This window comes from Rhinoraja longicauda, chromosome 1 (genome assembly GCF_053455715.1).
Source record: "Rhinoraja longicauda isolate Sanriku21f chromosome 1, sRhiLon1.1, whole genome shotgun sequence".
Taxonomy (NCBI): Eukaryota; Metazoa; Chordata; class Chondrichthyes; order Rajiformes; family Arhynchobatidae; genus Rhinoraja; species Rhinoraja longicauda.
Window position 1 is genome coordinate 27,872,183 of NC_135953.1, and position 20,526 is coordinate 27,892,708.

At 45.7% G+C, this 20,526-nt stretch overlaps 1 protein-coding gene across 5 annotated transcripts in view; it reads left to right on the forward strand.

Annotated features, from left to right (window-relative positions):
* wdr7 (WD repeat domain 7) overlaps positions 1-20,526 on the forward strand; it is a 467,098-nt gene that overhangs the window by 65,160 nt on the left and 381,412 nt on the right. For all 5 annotated transcript variants that reach the window (XM_078423760.1, XM_078423677.1, XM_078423842.1 and 2 more), the window contains 4 exons: positions 7,966-8,113; positions 8,927-9,175; positions 17,460-17,680; positions 20,228-20,423. In XM_078423760.1, the coding sequence (XP_078279886.1) occupies positions 7,966-8,113; positions 8,927-9,175; positions 17,460-17,680; positions 20,228-20,423 (814 nt within the window). The remainder of the gene's footprint in view (positions 1-7,965; positions 8,114-8,926; positions 9,176-17,459; positions 17,681-20,227; positions 20,424-20,526) is intronic.

Below are 20,526 nucleotides of genomic sequence, written 5' to 3' on the forward strand. Positions count from 1 at the left end.
TGAATGGGTAACATTTTAATGTGTTTTCAGAGTGTGCAATTTTCAAAGATTCAAACCTTTTGGGAAGTAACAGTGGCATTCAGAGGTGATGGGTTCTTCGCATCTGTGACAAGAATTATTCTAGGTCATCATCTTTTGACAGTTTCTTAATATCTGTATGATGTTATTTTTGCAAATATTTGAATGCCATGGTAATGAGATTTTAATTATTGGTTTCTTTATTTTGGAAATTAGAATTCACCTATTAACAATATTATAATGAAAAGAAAAGAAATCAATCTCTTCATTTCTCATTTTATTTCGGTTGGCAGACAAAACATGTTTATTGTGTAATATGACGCAGTATGGTGACATAAAGTAAAAGAATGACAGTGGCACTGTGATGTAGCTTGTAGGGCTGCTTTCGTATAGATCCAACAATCAAAGTTCTACAGTTGTACCGGGCCCTGGTGAGACCGCACCTGGAGTACTGTGTGCAGTTTTGGTCTCCAAATTTAAGGAAGGATATTCTTGCTATGGAGGGCGTGCAGCGTAGGTTCACTAGGTTAATTCCCGGAATGGCGGGACTGTCGTATGTTGAAAGGCTGGAGCGATTGGGCTTGTATACACTGGAATTTAGAAGGATGAGGGGGGATCTTATTGAAACATATAAGATAATCAGGGGATTGGACACATTAGAGGCAGGAAACATGTTCCCAATGTTGGGGGAATCCAGAACAAGGGGCCACAGTTTAAGAATAAGGGGTAGGCCATTTAGAACGGAGATGAGGAAGAACTTTTTCAGTCAGAGAGTGGTGAAGGTGTGGAATTCTCTGCCTCAGAAGGCAGTGGAGGCCAGTTCGTTGGATGCTTTCATGAGAGAGCTGGATAGAGCTCTTAAGGATAGCGGAGTGAGGGGGTATGGGGAGAAGGCAGGAACGGGGTACTGATTGAGAGTGATCAGCCATGAACGTAATTGAATGGTGGTGCTGGCTCGAAGGGCTGAATGGCCTACTCCTGCACCTATTGTCTATTGTCTATTGTCTATAGTTCGATTTTGATCTCCAATCTTGTCTGTGGGGTTTGCATGTTCTCCTTTGAACTCATGAAGTTTCTCTTGGCACTCCAGTTTCCTATTACATTTCAAAGATGTGGGCTAATTGACATTTGTAAATTGTACCTGTCATGTTGGTGACTGGTAGAATCTTCTGGAAATGGATGAGAACGTGGAATATAGGGTGAATAAAATGGGATTATTATAAAATAAGCATAAATACCAGTTTGATGGTCAGCATGGTCTCACAGGGCCACGTGGTGTGTTTTGTGACCTGATACTTAAGTTTTCACATGGTTTATTCTTTAAGCAATATTTTCCAGTACTATGTAGAAATGTGTTTACTACAACTAAAGCAATGTAAATCAAACTGAACTGCTCCTCTGTACTTAAAGGATTCATTTATGGAATGTCAAAAAAAGCTTTTTATTTCAGACAGATAGACTTTTCAGCTGTGGGGAGAGAATTTTTGAAATTTCAATCACATGACGAATCACATTCTGTCGCTTGCTGATTTTAAATTAAAAACTAGCCGGGCGTGGACCCGTTGGGTCCAAACTTCTCCTGCGGGCCTGGCAACCCTCCGTCCCAACCTCTCCTGCGTGCCCGGCAACCCTCCCCCAACTGACGACACTCACCCACTCCATTCCCCCCTCAACCCCCTTAAAACTTCCCCGGGGCCTGGAGCGGGCGAAGGGGGAGAGGAGAGGGAGCCACTCACAGTGCTACAGGATGGCAAAGATACAGAAAACTGGCAGCAAAGGGAATACACTTGGTAATGGATGATTTTTGTAATGTGGCCAACAGAATGGCATGGTGGTTAGCAACATTCAGAAGATAAAGTTTTAGCCTGTTGGCGAAGGAGGATTTTAGGTTAGTTTTTAATGGTATTGTAAACAGATAATAATAATATATTCCTTTATTCGTCCCACACCGGGGAAATTTACAGTGTTACAGCAGCAAAGTGGATAGCAAGAGACCATTCATTATAAATAAAGTTACATAAATTGTCATCAGTTTTCTGTGTGTTCTTAGCTGTTATTGTTGACTCATCTGCTGGGAGCAGTGCTGGTTGTGCAGTCTCACAGCAGCGGGAAGGAAGGACCTCCTATATCTCTCCTTCACGCACTTGGAGTGAAGGAGTCTGTCACTCAAGGAGCTAATCAGTGCAGTGACAGTGTCCTGCATGGGGTGAGAGTCGTTGTCCAGCAGTGATGTTAGCTTTGCCATCATCCTCCTCTCTCCCACCACCTGCACTGAGTCGAGGGGGCAACCCAGGACAGAGCTGGCCTTCCTGACCAGCTTGTCGAGTCTCTTCCCTTCCGCCGCTGAGATGCTGCAGCTCCAGCAGACCACTCCATAGAAAATGGCCGATGCAACCACCGTGTTGTAGAAGGTCCTTAGGAATGCCCCCTGCACTCCAAAGGACCTGAGTCTCCTTAGCAGACAAAGTCTGCTCTGGCCTTTTCTGTATAGCGCATCGGTGTTTTCAGTCCAGTCCAGTTTATTGTTGAGGTAAACACCCAGGTACTTATAAGAATCTACCCTCTCGATGTCCATTCCCTGAATGTTCACCGGTGTCGGGGGGACCTGGCTGTGCCTGCGGAAATCTACCACCATGTCCCTGGTTTTCCCCGCGTTGATCCGGAGGCACCAGTCCACAAACTCCTTGATCAATTCTCTGTACGCCCTGTCCTCATCGCCCATGATGAGGCCGACGATGGCAGAGTCGTCAGAGAACCTCTGTAGATAGGAGTCTGCAGAGCTGTGCCTGAAGTCCGCAGTGTACACGGTGAACAAGAATGGAGCTAGCACTGTTCCCTGCGGAACCCCCGTGCTGCAGACCACCCTGGGCGAGCAGTGGGTGGTGACTGTGACCCAAATGCTTTGGGAGGGGTGATGGGGCAGCGTACTGGACGTGCAGACAAGGGGGGCTGCAGCAGGGGTGACTGGACCGGGGGAGGGGTGGGTGACTGATCGAACCTTTTGAAGAATAGGTTCAGATCGTTCACCCACTTCTGGTCCCCCACGGTTCCTTGTGCCCAGAGATGGTTTTGAGGCCTCTCCAGACTCCACTGATGTTGTTCCTCTGCAGCTGGTCCTCCATCATCTTCCTGTAGCTGTACTTCCCCTCTCTGATCTTCCTCCTCAGCTCCTTTTGCACAGCCTTCAGCTCCTTCTTATTTCCCGACTTAAAGGCCCTCTTTTTCTCCTTAAGGAGATCCTTTATGTCAGGGTTGACCCAGGGTTTGTTGTTGGAGAAACACCCTGGTGGGTACAGTGTTCTCCACACAGAAGTTAATATAGTCCATGATGCACTGGGTTAGACCGTCAATGTCCTCCCCATGGGATCACAGAGTTCCCCCCCACACAGTTGTTTCGAAACAGTCTCTCAGAGCCTCCTCTGTCTCCTCGGACCATCCTCTAACTGTGCGGGTCACCGCTGGTTGCCAGTGCACGAGAGGTTTATACACAGGCTGGAGATGGATCACGTTGTGGTCAGATCTCCCCAAGGGGGGGGAGTGCTGCGTTTTATGCCTACTTGGTGTTGGCATAAAATAAGTCCAGTATTTTGTTGTCTCTGGTGCGGCAGGTGACGTACTGGGTGAACGTGGGCAGAGTGGATGATGGGGGTGCGTGGTTGAAGTCCCCGGAGATTAGAAAGAGGGCATGTGGGTGCTGTGTTTGCAACCTGCTCACAGCTGAGTGCAGTACATCACAGGCCGTGTCGCCATGAGCAGAGGGGGGAATATATGTTGCTATTGTTGTACTTCGTGGTCCGGTACTTGTTGTACCTTTGTTGTGACTCTGGAAGGACCACGAGTACACATGTTTAAGATGTTATCATGGTGGAGCTTAACTCCAGGCTGTTTATTCCAAGGCCGCCTAATCACACCCATCACTTATATACACAGCCATACAAAGTAGTTCTTGGATACACAAAGTAGTCCCAGCAATATCACAACATCCCCCTTGTCTTATATATTACAACATCCCCCTTGTCTTATATAAAATTGTTTTCTTTACCATTCGAGGGCTAAAATATATTTAACAAACAAAACCAAAACACCATTGCTATTTGCAAACAAAACCAATAGCACAACTAACACAATTAAACACAATTGCTTTTTTCGCCATCATGGTGGTCACTCCTCTGCGGAATTTCACTCATCGCCGGGTGGTCACTCATCTCCGGGCGGTCACTCATCTCCGGGCGGTCACTCATCTCCGGGTGGTCACTCACTCCGTGTGGTCACTCACTCCGTGTGGCCACTCACTCCGTGTGGCCACTCACCATATCATATCATATATCATATATATACAGCCGGAAACAGGCCTTTTCGGCCCTCCAAGTCCGTGCCGCCCAGCGATCCCCGTACATTAACACTATCCTACACCCACTAGGGACAATTTTTTACATTTACCCAGCCAATTAACCTACATACCTGTACGTCTTTGGAGTGTGGGAGGAAACCGAAGATCTCGGAGAAAACCCACGCAGGTCACGGGGAGAACGTACAAACTCCTTACAGTGCAGCACCCGTAGTCAGGATCGAACCTGAGTCTCCGGCGCTGCATTCGCTGTAAAGCAGCAACTCTACCGCTGCGCTACCGTGCCGCCCAGATATATACATTTATACAAAAGCATCAAATATAATACATTAAGCTTTCATTACACAGATCACTACACAGGTCATTAAACACAAAATATTCATTTTGTTCCATATCTTCCCCTCAAGAAGACGTGCTGTGTAGATCAAATGTAGTGTAGGCTCTAGATGCTTCACCACCATGATTTGCCTGCAACTGCTGGCCTCCCACAGCTGGGCTGGCACTGCTGGGCTCCCACTGCTGGGTTGGCACTGCTGGGCTCCCACTGCTGGGCTGGCACTGCTGGGCTCCCACTGCTGGGCACCCACTACTGGGTTGGCACTGCTGGGCTCCCACTGCTGGGCTGGCACTGCTGTAATCGCGGTGCGATCGCGCCTCCGCTGCAGTGCGCTCTGGCCCCGCCCACAGGTGCTCCCCGGCAGCTGTCGCTCAACTTTTGGAACGCGCTGCCGCTGGCCCCGCCCACAGGTGCTCCCCGGCTCCGCCCACAGGTGCTCCCGGCAGCTGCCGCGCAATTCCAACGCGCTGCCGCTGCCTCGGGCCCAGGGCCGTCCCGACTCTACAGTCGACGCGCCTGGGTGAGTATGTAGTGCCTCGGCCTTACCGGCCGCCGCACCTCCGCGGGTGGTCGGTCCCTCCGGTCGCCGCACACCTCCGTGGGTGTCGGTCTCCTCCGGGGCTCTCCCGGTTGCCGCACACCTCCGTGGGTGTTGGTCTCCTCCAGGGCTCTCCCGGTCGCCGCACACCTCCGTGGGTGTCGGTCTTCCCCGGTCACCGCACACCTCCGTGGGTGTCGGGTCTCCCGGTCTTTCCGGTCACCGCACACCTCCGTGGGTGTCGGGTCTTCCGGTCGCCGCACACCTCCGTAGGCGTCAGCCTCCCCCGGGGCTCTCCCGGTCGCCGCACACCTCCGTGGGTGTCGGTCTCCTCCGGGGCTCTCCCGGTCGCCGCACACCTCCATGGGTGTCGGTCTTCCCCGGTCACCGCACACCTCCGTGTGTGTCGGGTCTTCCCCGGTCACCGCACATCTCCGTGTGTGTCGGGTCTCCCGGTCTCCTCCGGTTGCCGCACACCTCCATGGGTGTCGGTCTTCCCCGGTCACCGCACATCTCCGTGTGTGTCGGGTCTCCCGGTCTGCCCCGGTCACCGCACATCTCCGTGTGTGTCGGGTCTCCCGGTCTTCCCCGGTCAGCGCACATCTCCTTGTGTGTCGGGTCTCCCGATCTCTCCCCCGCGAAGCAGTCGCAGGCTTCTAATCTCGGGCCTACACAGGTGCTGGGGCGCGACGTGGGCCTACACGCACCTCCCCCAGCAGCTTGCAGCGTCACGTCGGCAACTCGGTGCCGACTACTGAGCAGGTAACTATACCAACTCACACTGGCCCTGTCGGGATGCACTCCAAACGTCCCGTACCGAGCTGGAAACTTTTTTCGTTCTTCAGGGCTCTATCTTTTCTTCCTGTTAACCTTTGTGCAGGGTTCCTGTTTGTTAACCTTCTTTTTTGTTTGTTTTTACGCACTTGTTAACTTTTTTTCTTGGGGTTTTTCTTGTTTTCCTTTTCTAGGCGAAACACCCAAACCGCTGCCACCATGTTGTACTTCGTGGTCCGGTACCTGTTGTACCTTTGTTGTGACTGGAAGGACCACGAGTACACATGTTTAAGATGTTATCATGGTGGAGCTTAACTCCAGGCTGTTTATTCCAAGGCCGCCTGGATCCAGAGTGCCCGCCTAATCACACCCTTCACATATACACAGCCATACAAAGTAGTTCTTGGCTACACAAAGTAGTCCCAGCAATATCACAACATCCCCCTTGTCTTATATATTACAACAGCTATCACAACAACATGTGAGAATTCCCTCGGTAGATAGTAAGGCCTCATGCTAACAGCTCGATGTCCCTGCAGCAGAGCTGCTCTTTAACAGTGCCCAGGGTTACACCATCTATCATTTACAAACACAGCCAGCCCTCTTCCTTTTCTCTTACCACTCTCCACTGTTCTCTCCGCCCGCCTCAGGTGAAAACCGTCCAGTGAGGCGTTCGTGTCTGGAATTAAGGTGTTCAGCCAGGTCTCTGTGAGCAGCATGATGCTGCACTCCCGATATTCCCTCTGGTGCCGGGTCAACGCCACCAACTCGTCCATCTTGTTGAGGAGAAATCTTACATTTCCCTTAACGATGGACGGGAGCACTGGTCTGTAGCGTCTCCTCCTGACTCGACGCTGGATTCCTGCACGGCACCCTCTTCTCCTCCTCCTCAGCTCACGGGGGAGTCATTGAATGACAGTGTGGCCAGGAGGTGTTGTTTAGGCTGCCATTTCTAGTTGCAGTGCACCTCAGACTAGGCTATGGAGACAAGGTTGTTCAGTGTATAATGAACCATCACAAATCTTGAAAGTATACGTACCACTTCCATCCCTGGATAGTTGTTTCAGTAAAAACAGACAACTTGCTGCAGTAACCCAGCAGGTCAGGCAGCATCTCTGGAGACAAAACATAGCTTGTGAATCCCTGTTGTTTCAGCAAGTTTGCCCATTACATTTCAACTGATAGCATGACACACTTATATTTTTTGTTCATCTGAGTTCACCAGAATTGCGATCCATGTTATCTTTAAATAACTCCTGTTGTCAGTAACTGCCCTTTGGCTTGTAACAGTGGGTCAAATAGAAAAGATATAATGAACCATCACAGAATAAAGCATCATATGGCTGCCAGAACACCACCATTGAACCGTATGATACCCCAACTGAGTGTTGGAGAGGACAGGCACCAGCAAAGCAAAAGCCATGCAGTCAATGTCACTCCCTATTTTGTCAAGCTACTGTCGAGCAAGTCTTGAAATGCAGGGAGTATCCTTTAAAAAAAGAACATTAGTGATCACCCAATGTAACAGTGGAATCCCTCGGTGATTCCATTCAAGGGAATGTATATTTTGAATTACCATTTATTTGATGCTGTGTCCAGAGTGATGCTAGCTGGTGTTCTATAGACAATAGACAATAGGTGCAGGAGTAGGCCATTCAGCCCTTCGAGCCAGCACCGCCATTCAATGCGATCATGGCTGATCACTCTCAATCAGTACCCCGTTCCTAATAGACAACGTAATCGCTGGCTAACCATCAGCTTGATCTTGCTCCCTTTGACAGAGAGATCACTGTGCCTTCTCAGGCCCCCAATGTTCCATATGTAGCTATATGAGGGTTTGCACATTTTAAATCTTATTATTGTTAAGTTTATAACCAAGTGAATCTGTGTGTTCATTTTTTCAGGAACTGGAACTGAAATGGAACTGACATTTATTTTATCCCACTGCAGCTTCTCATCTGTCCCCCTGTCACCCGATTCTTCTACGGTCGTCGGGAACCCTTCCATAAATTGCTGATTCAGGGAGATTCATCAGGGAGACTCTTGATATGGTGTATTCCTGAAATGACTGACTTGCCTCAGAAAGATACTATTCAAGGTAAAGATGCTTGTGCTTAGTGCTTATTAAATCACTTTGATACCATTGTCTAGGAAGATGGACAAGTGCTCAAACTGTATAGTAGTTTTTAAATTTCTATATCATGTTTTAAAATGTTCTTTACTATACCAATACCAATTCCTGCTGATGAACCAGGATTTCAACTACATTTCTTATGCTTTTATGGACAAAGTTTCAAAAAGTGAGAAATATAAAGCTATTCCTCATAGCTGTTGGCGCCACATCAAGAGGACTTGGATTTAACATTTTGCATAGATGATAAAGGGATTTTGGCAAAGGCATCATTTAAGTGAGTGGTATTGACGAGAACTCATCGCGTACAGAAATAGTGCAAGCTACCACAATTTTAAAAGGAAGTTGGATAGGTTAATCCACAGAATGGTTAGAGCACAGAAGAAGGCCATTTGCCCTGCAAAGACTGTACTAATTAAGAGCAATCCAGACAGTCCTATTCTCCTCCCTTCCTCCTTTAGGCCTTGAAATATTTTGCTTTCAGATGCATATCTTGTTGCTTTTTGAATATCACAAATGAATCTGCTTTCTCGACTTCTGGCTTTATGTTAAACAAATTTTCAGGGCTATGGGGGGAAAGAAGAAGAGAATAAGTCTGATTGGTTGTAATGGGCAGATAGCCACCTCTGCTGATTAATGGGCAGATAGCCACCTCTGCTAATTTGGTTCTACTGCTCCGGATATACTGGGTAGGCCAATATTTATGTTTGGGAAGCTTTAGGACATAGAAACATAGACGTCCTTCAATGTTTTGTATTGAATTGGAAATTTCTTTCACAGACTTGAAAGTTACCACTTCTTCATGCTTACAAGATACATTTGATCATCTGCTTCCAAAACCTGCTGGAATTATAGACCAGCTGAGCACACAGCCTGGCAAGGAGGAGCCTTTGAAAGTCACCGCCAGTGTTTATATTCCCTCTCATGGGCGTCTTGTATGTGGCCGTGAAGATGGCAGTATTGTTATTGTACCAGCCACCCAAACAGCTATTGTCCAGTTACTGCAAGGAGAACACATGCTGAGAAGAGGTAAAGTATTATCTACTCTAGCTTGAAATTCATGCCATTACATCTTTTCTTGCAATAATTTTTTAAAGGAAGGTATTAAATAGTTTTTTTAGAACATGATTTTCCACCTACATGAATTATAATTTACTTGCACAAGTTGTGCATTTTAGTGACAGTACTGTACGCCGATACAGCGTGCCGGCACTTTGAAAACTTTAAACGTCATCATTTTATTTTCCAGCCATGTTATACTTATGCTTATTAGTCATGTCTACAGTAACCTTTTTCTACAAAAACCTGTGCATTCCTATATAACTGACGGAAAATATTTCTGTAATCATATTTGGTTGAGTTTAGCAGATGGCTTGAGTTTTGAATGAAAACATCAATTCTAACTTGTGTAACTGCTGACAGTTCCCTGCATTAATATCAGCAGCTTTGGGATTTATTCGCAAAAACAGAAATCCTGATGTTGCAGCTAACTCCTAATAGCATTTTTGGAAAAATATTCTTGTTGGACTTGAGGAGATAATAGAACAGATAACTAAATACCTGAACAAAAAAAAAAGGTTTTGGAAGCATCAAAAAGGAAGAAAAAGTAGGAGAGAGTCCTGCAAGGGTATGTACATTTGGAAGAATCAATAACAATTCCAGCATTCAAGAGAAACCAAATGGAAAATATTTAATAAGGTGGTAAAAAAAGGAAACCAAAGTTATTTTGACTGATTGGATGGAATGCCTTCAGAAATAGAATCGTATCTACATAAGGGGATTTTTGCCATGTCTGCACACCAAAGAACATGTGTTAAAATTGTCAAAACAAAAGGATAACTAAAGTTAAGGAAAATAAAGTTGATTGCGCTTTGCTCTTCTGTCAAGGTCGATACCATTCCATGGAAGGGTGTTGCATTGCGTAGGTCAAGCACAGAGTAAAGCTTAGTGAGCTAACAAGTGCATCTGACCTCGTGATTTAAGGATCTGACTTTCATGTTGGCATGAAAGTTGGAGACAAACTGATCAACAAGAAGGACATAGCCAACTGTTCTCAATTAAACTTCGTTCTTAGTGCAAGTTCATTTGGACCCAATAAATGGCAGTTGTATCTTCCTTCCTAAGTAATGTTTCAAACCTAGAGCATGATTTTGAAGAGCAGGGGTCAGTATCACATTCATGATTTAAGTCTCAACAACCTGAGCCTTTGGTCAGGAAAAAGGTCAGGAAAAAAAAGGAGGCATGGGCCAGGTATGGGCAGCTGGCATCAAGTGTATCTCTGAGTAGTTTAGCGGACTGAGGAGCATACTTGAGAAGGAAACCAAGATGTTAAGAAGCATGGCTGGAGATAGCACTGGCAGAAAAGACTGAGGCAAATCCAAAGAGATTTTATAAGTACATTAAGGGAACGAGGGTAATTAGAGGGAATAGAGCCCCTCAGATACCAACCCACAGGATTCCTGTGTATCAAGCCACAGGAAATGGGTCCTCAAAGAGAATGTCTCCTTTGTTTTTTTCCTGTACAGAAAAACATGGTAAGGAAAGATAGTCACAAAATGCTGGAGTAACTCAGCAGGACAGGCAGCATCTCTGGAGAGCAGGAATCAATGAGTTTTTGAGTTGAGACCCTTCTTCAGACTGAAGAAGTCTAATCCTTCTTCGATCTTTAGACTGAAGAAGGGGCTCGACCCGAAAAGTCACCTTATCCTTCTCTCCAGAGATGCTGCCTATCCCGCTGAGTTATTACAGCATAAGGTGTCTTCGGTTTAAACCAGCATCTGCAGTTCCTTCCTGCACATTAAGGTAAGGGAGCTTGGGACAGTTAGACAATAGGTGCAGGAGGAGGCCATTCGGCCCTTCGAGCCAGCACCGCCATTCAATGTGATCATGGCTGATCATTCTCAATCAGTACCCCGTTCCTGCCTTCTCCCCATACCCCCTGACTCCGCTATCCAGCTCTCTCTTGAATGCATTCAGAGAATTGGCCGCCAATGCCTTCTGAGGCAGAGAATTCCACAGATTTACAACTCTCTGACTGAAAAAGTTTTCCTCATCTCCGTTCTAAATGGCCTACCCCTTATTCTTAAACTGTGCCCCCTGGTTCTGGACTCCCCCAACATTGGGAACATGTTTCCTGCCTCTAACGTGTCCAACCCCTTAATAATCTTATATGTTTTGATAAGATCCCCTCTCATCCTTCTAAATTCCAGTGTATACAAGCCTAGTCGCTCCAGTCTTTCAACATATGACAGTCCCGCCATTCCGGGAATTAACCTAGTAAACCTACGCTGCACGCCCTCAATAGCAAGAATATCCTTCCTCAAATTTGGAGACCAAAACTGCACACAGTACTCCAGGTGCGGTCTCACTAGGGCCCTGTACAACTGCAGAAGGACCTCTTTGCTCCTATACTCAACTCCGCTTGTTATGAAGGCCAACTTTCCATTGGCTTTCTTCACTGCCTGCTGTACCTGCATGCTTCCTTTCAGTGACTGATGCACTAGGACACCCAGATCTCGTTGTACGTCCCCTCTTCCTAACTTGACACCATTCAGATAATACTCTGCCTTCATATTCTTACCGCCAAAGTGGATAACCTCACACTTATCCACATTAAACTGCATCTGCCATGCATCCGCCCACTCACACAACCTGTCCAAGTCACCCTGCAACCTCATAACATCTTCCTCACAGTTCTCACTACCACCCAGCTTTGTATCAAATTTGCTAATGGTACTTTTAATCCCTTCATCCAAGTCATTAATGTATATTGTAAATACCTGCGGTCCCAGCACCGAGCCTTGCGGTACCCCACTAGTTACTGCCTGCCATTCTGAAAGGGACCCATTTACCCTCACTCTTTGCTTTCTGTCTGTCAACCAATTTTCTATCCATGTCAGTACCCTACCTCCAATACCATGTGCTCTAACTTTGCCCACTAATCTCCTATGTGGAACCTTGTCAAAGGCTTTCTGAAAGTCAAGGTACACCACATCCACCGGCTCTCCCCTGTCAATTTTCCTGGTTACACCCTCAAAGAATTCCAGAAGATTAGTCAAGCATGATTTCCCCATCGTAAATCCATGCTGACTTGGAACAATCCTGTTACTGCTATCCAAATGCTCCGCAATTTCGTCTTTTATAATTGACTCCAGCATCTACCCCACCACTGATGTCAAACTAACTGGTCTATAATTTCCCGTTTTCTCTCTCCCTCCTTTCTTAAAAAGTGGGACAACATTAGCTACCCTCCAATCCACAGGAACTGATCCTGAATCTATAGAACATTGGAAAATGATCACCAATGCGTCCACAATTTCTAGCGCCACCTCCTTAAGTACTCTGGGATGCAGACCATCTTTAAAAGAGTCCCAATCCTCTGTCTTCCCACTCTTCTTTGATTTGTTGTACTTCTGCTCTTTTATTTTTATGCTGTCCTTGACTTCCCTTGTCAGCCACGGGTGTCTCTTACTCCCCTTGGAATCTTTCTTCCTCTTTGGGATAAATTGATCCTGCAACTTCTGCATTATTCCCAGGAATACCTGCCATTGCTGTTCCACCATCTTCCCTGTGAGGGCCTCCTTCCAGTCAATTCTGGCCAGCTCCTGCCTCATGCCTCTTTAATCCCCTTTGCTATACTGTAATACTGACACATCCGATTTTCCCTTCTCCCTCTCAATTTGTAGAGTAAAACTTATCATATTGTGATCACTGCATCCTAATGGCTCTTTTACCTTGAGTCCCCTTATCAGATCAGGTTCATTACACAACACTAAATCCAGAATTGCCTTCTCCCTAGTAGGCTCCAGTACAAGCTGTTCTAAGAATCCATCTCGGAGACACTCCACAAACTCTCTTTCCTGGGGTCCATTACCAACCTGATTTTCCCAGTCTACCTGCATGTTGAAATCTCCCATAACCACCGTAGCATTACATTTGCGACATGCCAATTTTAGCTCCTCATTCAACTTGCACCCTATGTCGAGGCTACTGTTTGGGGGCCTGTAGATAACTCCCATTAGGGTCTTTTTACTCTTACAATTCCTCATTTCTACAAATACTGATTCTACATCTCCTGATTTTATGTCACCCCTTGCAAGGGAGTGAATATCATTCCTCACCAACAGAGCAACCCCACCCCCTTTGCCCACCTGTCCGTCTTTTCTATATGTTGTGTACCCCTGAATATTCAGTTCCCAGCCCTGGTCCTCTTGTTGCCATGTCTCAGTAATTCCCACAACATCATACTTGCCAATGTCTAACTGAGCCTCAAGCTCATCCACTTTATTTCTTATACTTCGCGCATTTAAATACAACACTTTAATTTCCGTATTCACCTCCCCTCTCACACCGGTCACAATTGGCCCTGACCTTACTCTCTTATCCCTTCTAGAACTTCCCTCCCCATTCATTCGAGAGTCCTTTGCAATTTCTCCTGTATTTGCTTCCCCTTTAACTCCATCTCCATATTCCCAGTTTGTCAACCCCTCCCCACCACTACTTAGTTTAAAGCCACACTTGTAGCACTAGCAAACCTACCTGCCAGAATGTTGGTCCCCCTGCTGTTAAGGTGTAACCCGTCCCTTTTGTACAGGTCACCCCTACCCCAGAAGAGATCCCAGTTGTCTAGAAATCTAAATCCCTGCTCCCTGCACCAGCCCCTCAGCCATACATTCATATCCCCGATCTCTCTGTTCCTGTTCTCACCAGCACGAGGTACAGGTAGCAGTCCAGAGACAACCACCCTCGACGTCCTACTTCTCAGTCTTCTTCCTAACTCTCTAAACTCACTTCGCAGCATCTCCTTCCTCTTCCTCCCGATGTTATTCGTGCCCACGTGCACAACTACTCCGGTTGATCGCCTTCCCTCGCTAGGATATTCTGAAGCCGCCCCGTGATGTCTTGAACCCTGGCACCAGGGAGGCAACAGACCATCCTCGAGTCCCGCCTGTCGCCACAGAATCTACTGTCCGTACCTCGGACAATGGAGTCACCCACTACTATGGCTCTTCCAGACTTCGGTCTCCCCAGTCGAGTTTCCTTGCCTGGGTCAGATCTGCCAACACGTCCGCCGCTCGGACTGGAAGCGTCCTCTGCCCCAACAGCTCCCAAGACGGTGCACCTGTTTGCAATAGGCACAGCCACCGGGGTCTCCTGTAGTCCACGTTCGCTCCCCCCTGAAACGGTCTCCCACCTTTGCTCGACCTGGACCCTTGGCGTGACAGCCTCGCAGAAGGTCCTGTTCCGGAAACTCTCGCATTCCCGGATGGTCCTGAGGTCTTCCAGCTGCCTTTCCAACTCCGCCACACGTCCATTCAGCAGCCGCACCTGGACACAGTTCTTGCAGGTGTAGCTCCCAGAAGCTCCAGCGGTGTCCCTACCTTCCCACATCCTGCAGGAAACACACTGCACCAACTTGTCCGCCATTACTTCAGTGAAGTCAAAAACAATTCAGGCGCAAAAACAAGCGTAACCTCCTCACCTCAGCCTCCTCGCCGAAGACTCGCAGCCAAAGACTCGCACTTTTCTCACTGGGCAGCCAAAGACACGCACTTTTCTCACTGGGCAGCCAAAGACTCGCACTTTTCTCACTGGGCAGCCAAAGACTCGCACTTTTCTCACTGGGCAGCCAAAGACTCGCACTTTTCTCACTGGGCAGCCAAAGACTCGCACTTTTCTCACTGGGCAGCCAAAGACTCGCACTTTTCTCACTGGGCACTTCCCTCTACAGGGCTGCACCCCTTGTGCAAGTCTGGCTTATATCAGTCACTAAATTACTTAATTGGCCAATTTACCAAACCTCTACTTTAATTGATCAACCAATCCAGGTACTCACTTCTATCCGGCCTTCCTGACAAGCTTGGAGTTATGCACTTTTCTGACTGACTACTAACGGACTCTTGGCGCTCTTTTAAAACTGCCTTTACACACAGCAATTAACACTTACTTTGCTCTCAGCCAACGGTCTTCCTTGCTCTGTTCCCGACCTTTTCTGAGTTAATGGAGATGTCTTGAGGACAGTCCATGTTATAGTCGAGGTGGTGCTGGACATCCTAAGACGTATGAAAGTAGATAAATCTGCTGGGCCTGATCAGATATATCCAAGGAAACCATGGGAAGCTCAATTAGAAATTGCAGGAACCCTGCATGAGATATATGAATCATTGTTAGACAGTGCTGGAAGACTGACGAGTGGGTAATTTTGTGCCTCTATATAAGAAGGGCTACAAGGCAAAGCGAGAGAACTATCAGACCAGTGAGCTTAGTATCTGTCGTAGGCAAGTTACTGGAGATGATTCCGAGGGATAAGATATATATGCATTTCGATATAGAAAGGCTGATTGGGATAGTCAACATGGTTTTGTACTTGGGAGAATGCGTCCTACAAGTTTGATCGTTTTTTTGAAAAAGTATACACATTGTGTGTATGGACTTCAGCAAGGCTTGTTTTTAAGGTTCTGCATGGTAGACTGCTGTGGAAGGCTGGATCCATGGGAACAAGGGAGAGCTCACACTGCATACAGAACTGGCTTCAAGGAAGGAAGCAGAGGGTGATGGTGGAGGGTTGTTATTTGGTTTGGAGGCCTTTGACAAGTGGTGTACCTGAGAGTTAGGTGCTGGGCCCATTGTTTTTTGTGATATATATCAACGATTTGTATGAGAATGTACAAGGCATGATTAGTAAGTTTGCAGACAAAACTAAAGTGGGTGGTATCCTAGACGGTGAGAATGAGTATTAAAAATTACAGCATGATCTCGATCAACTGATCATGTGAGCTGAGGAATAGCTAATAAAGTTAAATGGAGATAGGTTTGTTGTGTTTCATTTTGGGAAGTCAAGATTGGGCGGTACCTTAATAGTGAATGGTAGGGCCCTGGGTAGTGTCGCAATGCAGAAGGATCTGGGAGTAGAGGTACATAGTTCTCTGAAAGAGGTGTCACAGGTCGTAACAAGAGGAGTTGAGTATAGGAGCAAAGAGGTCCTTCTACAGTTGTACCGGGCCCTGGTGAGACCGCACCTGGAGTACTGTGTGCAGTTTTGGTCTCCAAATTTGAGGAAGGATATTCTTGCTATGGAGGGCGTGCAGAGTAGGTTCACTAGGTTAATTCCCGGAATGGCGGGACTGTCGTATGTTGAAAGGCTGGAGCGATTGGGCTTGTATACACTGGAATTTAGAAGGATGAGGGGGGATCTTATTGAAACATATAAGATAATTAGGGGATTGGACACATTAGAGGCAGATAACATGTTCCCAATGTTGGGGGAGTCCAGAACAAGGGGCCACAGTTTAAGAATAAGGGGTAGGCCATTTAGAACGGAGATGAGGAAGAACTTTTTCAGTCAGAGGGTGGTGAAGGTGTGGAATTCTCTGCCTCAGAAGGCAGTGGAGGCCAGTTCGTTGGATGCTTTCAAGAGAGAGCTGGATAGAGCTCTTAAGGATAGCGGAGTGAGGGGGTATGGGGAGAAGGCAGGAACGGGGTACTGATTGAGAGTGATCAGCCATGATCGCATTGAATGGCGGTGCTGGCTCGAAGGGCTGAATGGCCTACTCCTGCACCTATTGTCTATTGTCTATTGTCTATTGTCTATGGTGGTAAAGAGGGTTTTAGTACATTGGCCTTTATCAGTCAACGTTTTGAGTATGGAAGTTGGGACTTTATGATAAACTTTACAAGGCATTGGCCTGTCGCATATTGTGTTCAATTTGGTCATTCTGCTGTAGAAAGGGTATCATTAAGCTGGAAAGGGTGTAGATAAGGTTTGTGAGGATATTTCTAGGACTCGTGGGATTGAGCTACAGGGAGATGCCAGATAGGGTAGGACTTTATTACTTGGAGAGCATGATGGGTGCTATGATAGATCTAAATCAAAAATTGATTTAGTTGTGAATACTTCTGGAAAGAGTCACCTGATCTGATAGAAGACTGGACTGGGTAAGAAGGACAGATTTATTTTTCCAAGAAGACATTAGTGAATCATTTGGTTTTTTTTGTTACTACTTAGTAACTTTCTGGTCTTAAAATACATTTCAACAAGTACATGGGAAAGAAAGGTTTGGAGGCATATGGGTCAAATGCAGGTAAATGGGATTGTCTTAGATGGTCATCTTGGCCAACATAGAAAGAGGTCCAAAGGCCAGTTTGCAGTCTTTATGACTAAAGTAATGCAGATCCAGACAATGGGTTTATGAGACGTATCGGCTCCTTTTTGTTTTTGTTTTTCCCATAATTTTCATTTAATTTGCATGACTTTCTGTGGATTTGAATGAGTGCTGATTTAAGCATTTTTGTGTATGAATTAAAATTTCCTCAGGTTGGCCACCTCACCGAACACTTCGAGGCCATCGCGGCAAAGTGACTTGCCTATTGTACCCACACCAGGTCGCCGTGCGGTATGATCAGCGCTACTTGGTGTCAGGTGGCGTAGATTTCTCTGTAATCATCTGGGACATCAACTCTGGGGAAATGAAGCATACCTTTTGTGTCCATGGTGGAGAGATCACACAACTGGTCGTTCCACCTGAGAATTGCAGTGTAAGTTCTTTATTAACTCCTCAAAATTTAGTTTGTATAAATTGAATCTTTGATGGTAAACATTTATATTGATCCTTTAGTACTCGATTAAGAAAGAAATGTTTTAATAATTATTTGTGCTGCAAAATTATTATTTTATGTCCTGTAAATTTAACCTACTTAAAAGTCAGTGGAGGATTTAAAAAATCACTTTATGGATAGTTTTCAGAAATGATTACGCATTTTAGATGCAACCAAATTTTCATTTTGCATAATAATTTTTGAGGCAATTATTAGATAACTGACCTAATTTGGCTTCAGAAGAGTGAATTTATTTTCCATTCAACCAAAATATACAACAGCGCTCAGTTATACAAACATATCTTTCCCTTCTAAAGAACACACAGAAGCAAACAAATGGAATAAATCGCCAAGGAAGGCCACTTAAGAGGCCCTCAGAAGTCATTAGAGTGTAAGTTGTTATATTCGTAGTGAGTGAAAAGGATGTGATGAATAAGTACTTCAAAATAGGCTGCTTAGAATTTTTCAAAGAACCACCTTAAAAATCATTTTCAAATTGGAGAAAAAGGTTCATTTTTCTCTGATCCTATTTCCCTGATACAGACAGTAGTCACTGATGCAACACTCTTGTCCATTACTATTATTGAACAAAGAAACACCCCTATACCTCCTCCCTCAACACCTGTCCCAAAACCTCCTTTGCACACTTGTCCCTATGCCTCCTCCCTCAACACCTGTCGATATACCTCCTCGCCCACATACATTCCAAGGACCCCAGCATTCCTTTCAGATGAGACAGAAGTAGATGTGCACCCCCTCTAACCTCATCTACTGTAATTCGTATTCCCGATGTAGCCTCCTTTACCAAGAGACCAAGTTTAGACTCAGAGCCCGTTTCAGCAAACACTTGGATCTACCAGTTGCTAACTATTCCCCTTCCTATTTTTCATTCTGACCTTTCTGTCCTGGGCAGCTTCCATTGCCAGAGTGAGGCCACACTCAAACTGGACGTACAGCACCTCAAATACAGCTTGGGTTGCTTACACTGCAATGGTATAAACATTGAACTCTCCAGTTTTAGGTAACTTCTTCAGTCTCGACCCGAAACGTTACCCATTCCTTCTCTCCAGAGATGCTGCCTGTCCCGCTGAGTTACTCCAGCATTTTTTGGCTACCTTCAATTTAAACCAGCATCTGCAGTTCTTTCCGACACAAAGCGACACTTCTCCTTGCTTGTTTTTGAAGATATTTATGGCATTTTTTAAGTTGCAATTATGCAATTCAACAGCTTTGAAAGAGAACTGAGTGAGGCAAGTTTCAACAAGTCCTGAGGTCTCAAAGACTCCAAAGATAATTTTTGAAATTGTTTTGTATGACAAAAAGTAACAAAAACTTCAATAATACCATGGATTTGAATGTCCTGGAGACACATCTGGTAAGTGTAAGATAAGATGCACTGCTGCTGAACATTGGGATAATTAGAATTGGATGCACAAAAAAGCACATGCTTTTTGTCATGACTGCACCTAACTTTATGAATGGCATTTCAAGCTGCTTTACAGAGATTGAATTTAACTATCGACAGTTTAGTTTAGTTTGGAGATACAGAGCAGAAACAGGTGCTTCGGCCCACTGGATCCACGCCGACCAGCGTTCCCCGCATATTAATGCTATCCTGCACACACTGGGGACAATTTTTACATTTACCAAGCCAATTTACCTATATACCTATACACCTTTGGAGTGTAGGAAGAAACCGAAGATCTCAGAGAAAACTCACGCAGGTCACGGGAAGAACATACAAACTCCGTACAGACAGTACCCGTAATCGGGATCGAACCCGGGTCTCCAGCGCTGCAAGACAACAATTCTACCGCTGCGTCACCGTTTCTTGTCCATGTCTTTTCCTCAATTAACCTGGCTCCTGCTCAGAAACTCTCCATTTCAATATCTCACGCAGTTTATAAAACTTCTGCTTTGTCCACGTCTCTCCCCACACTTTGTGTCATTATGTTTTGCTCCCTGCATAATTATTATGCACTTTTATTCCTGGAATTCACTGTGGAAATATAAGTTTCTCCATATTCATGCTACCGGAATTAGAGGGTATGAGCTATAAAGAAAGGTTAGCCAAATTTGGATTGTTCTTTTCTGGATCATCCTGATAGAAATATAAAACAATTCTGAGACATGTGGATAGGGTAGACAGTCAGAACATATTCCGAGGGTGGAAATGTCAAAGACTAGAAGGCATAGCTTTAAGGTGAGAGTGGCGTTTTTTTTACATCGAGAGTGGTGGGTGCCTGGATCGTGTTGCCTGAAATGATGGTGGAGGCGGATTCGATAGTAGCATTTAAAATGGCTTACGGAGAGTTCTCTCCCATGCCCTTGATACTAGTTTTAATCATTCAACATTGCGGTATTTTGCAAGATGGCATAAAATGTGCATTTTTCAAAGAATCTGATCTATTCCGTAAAAATGTCCTCATACCAAATTGGCTACCATATTAAAATGTTTATATTTTCTTCTTTTTCATTTGGCTGTAGTCCCGAGTTCAGTATTGCATCTGTTCGGTGGCCAGTGATCATTCGGTGGGTCTTCTCAGTCTTCGAGACAAGAAATGTATAATGCTGGCATCGAGACATCTATTTCCCATTCAAGTTATCAAATGGAGACCTTCTGATGATTACCTAGTGGTCGGATGCTCAGATGGATCGGTGTATGTCTGGCAAATGGATACGGGTAAGTTTGTACTTTAACAATGAATACAGTTTTTTCTCATGGCAATAAATGTTGCAAATTAAGATCTGAAAAGAGCTTTAAATCATCGCTATTATTTAAATTA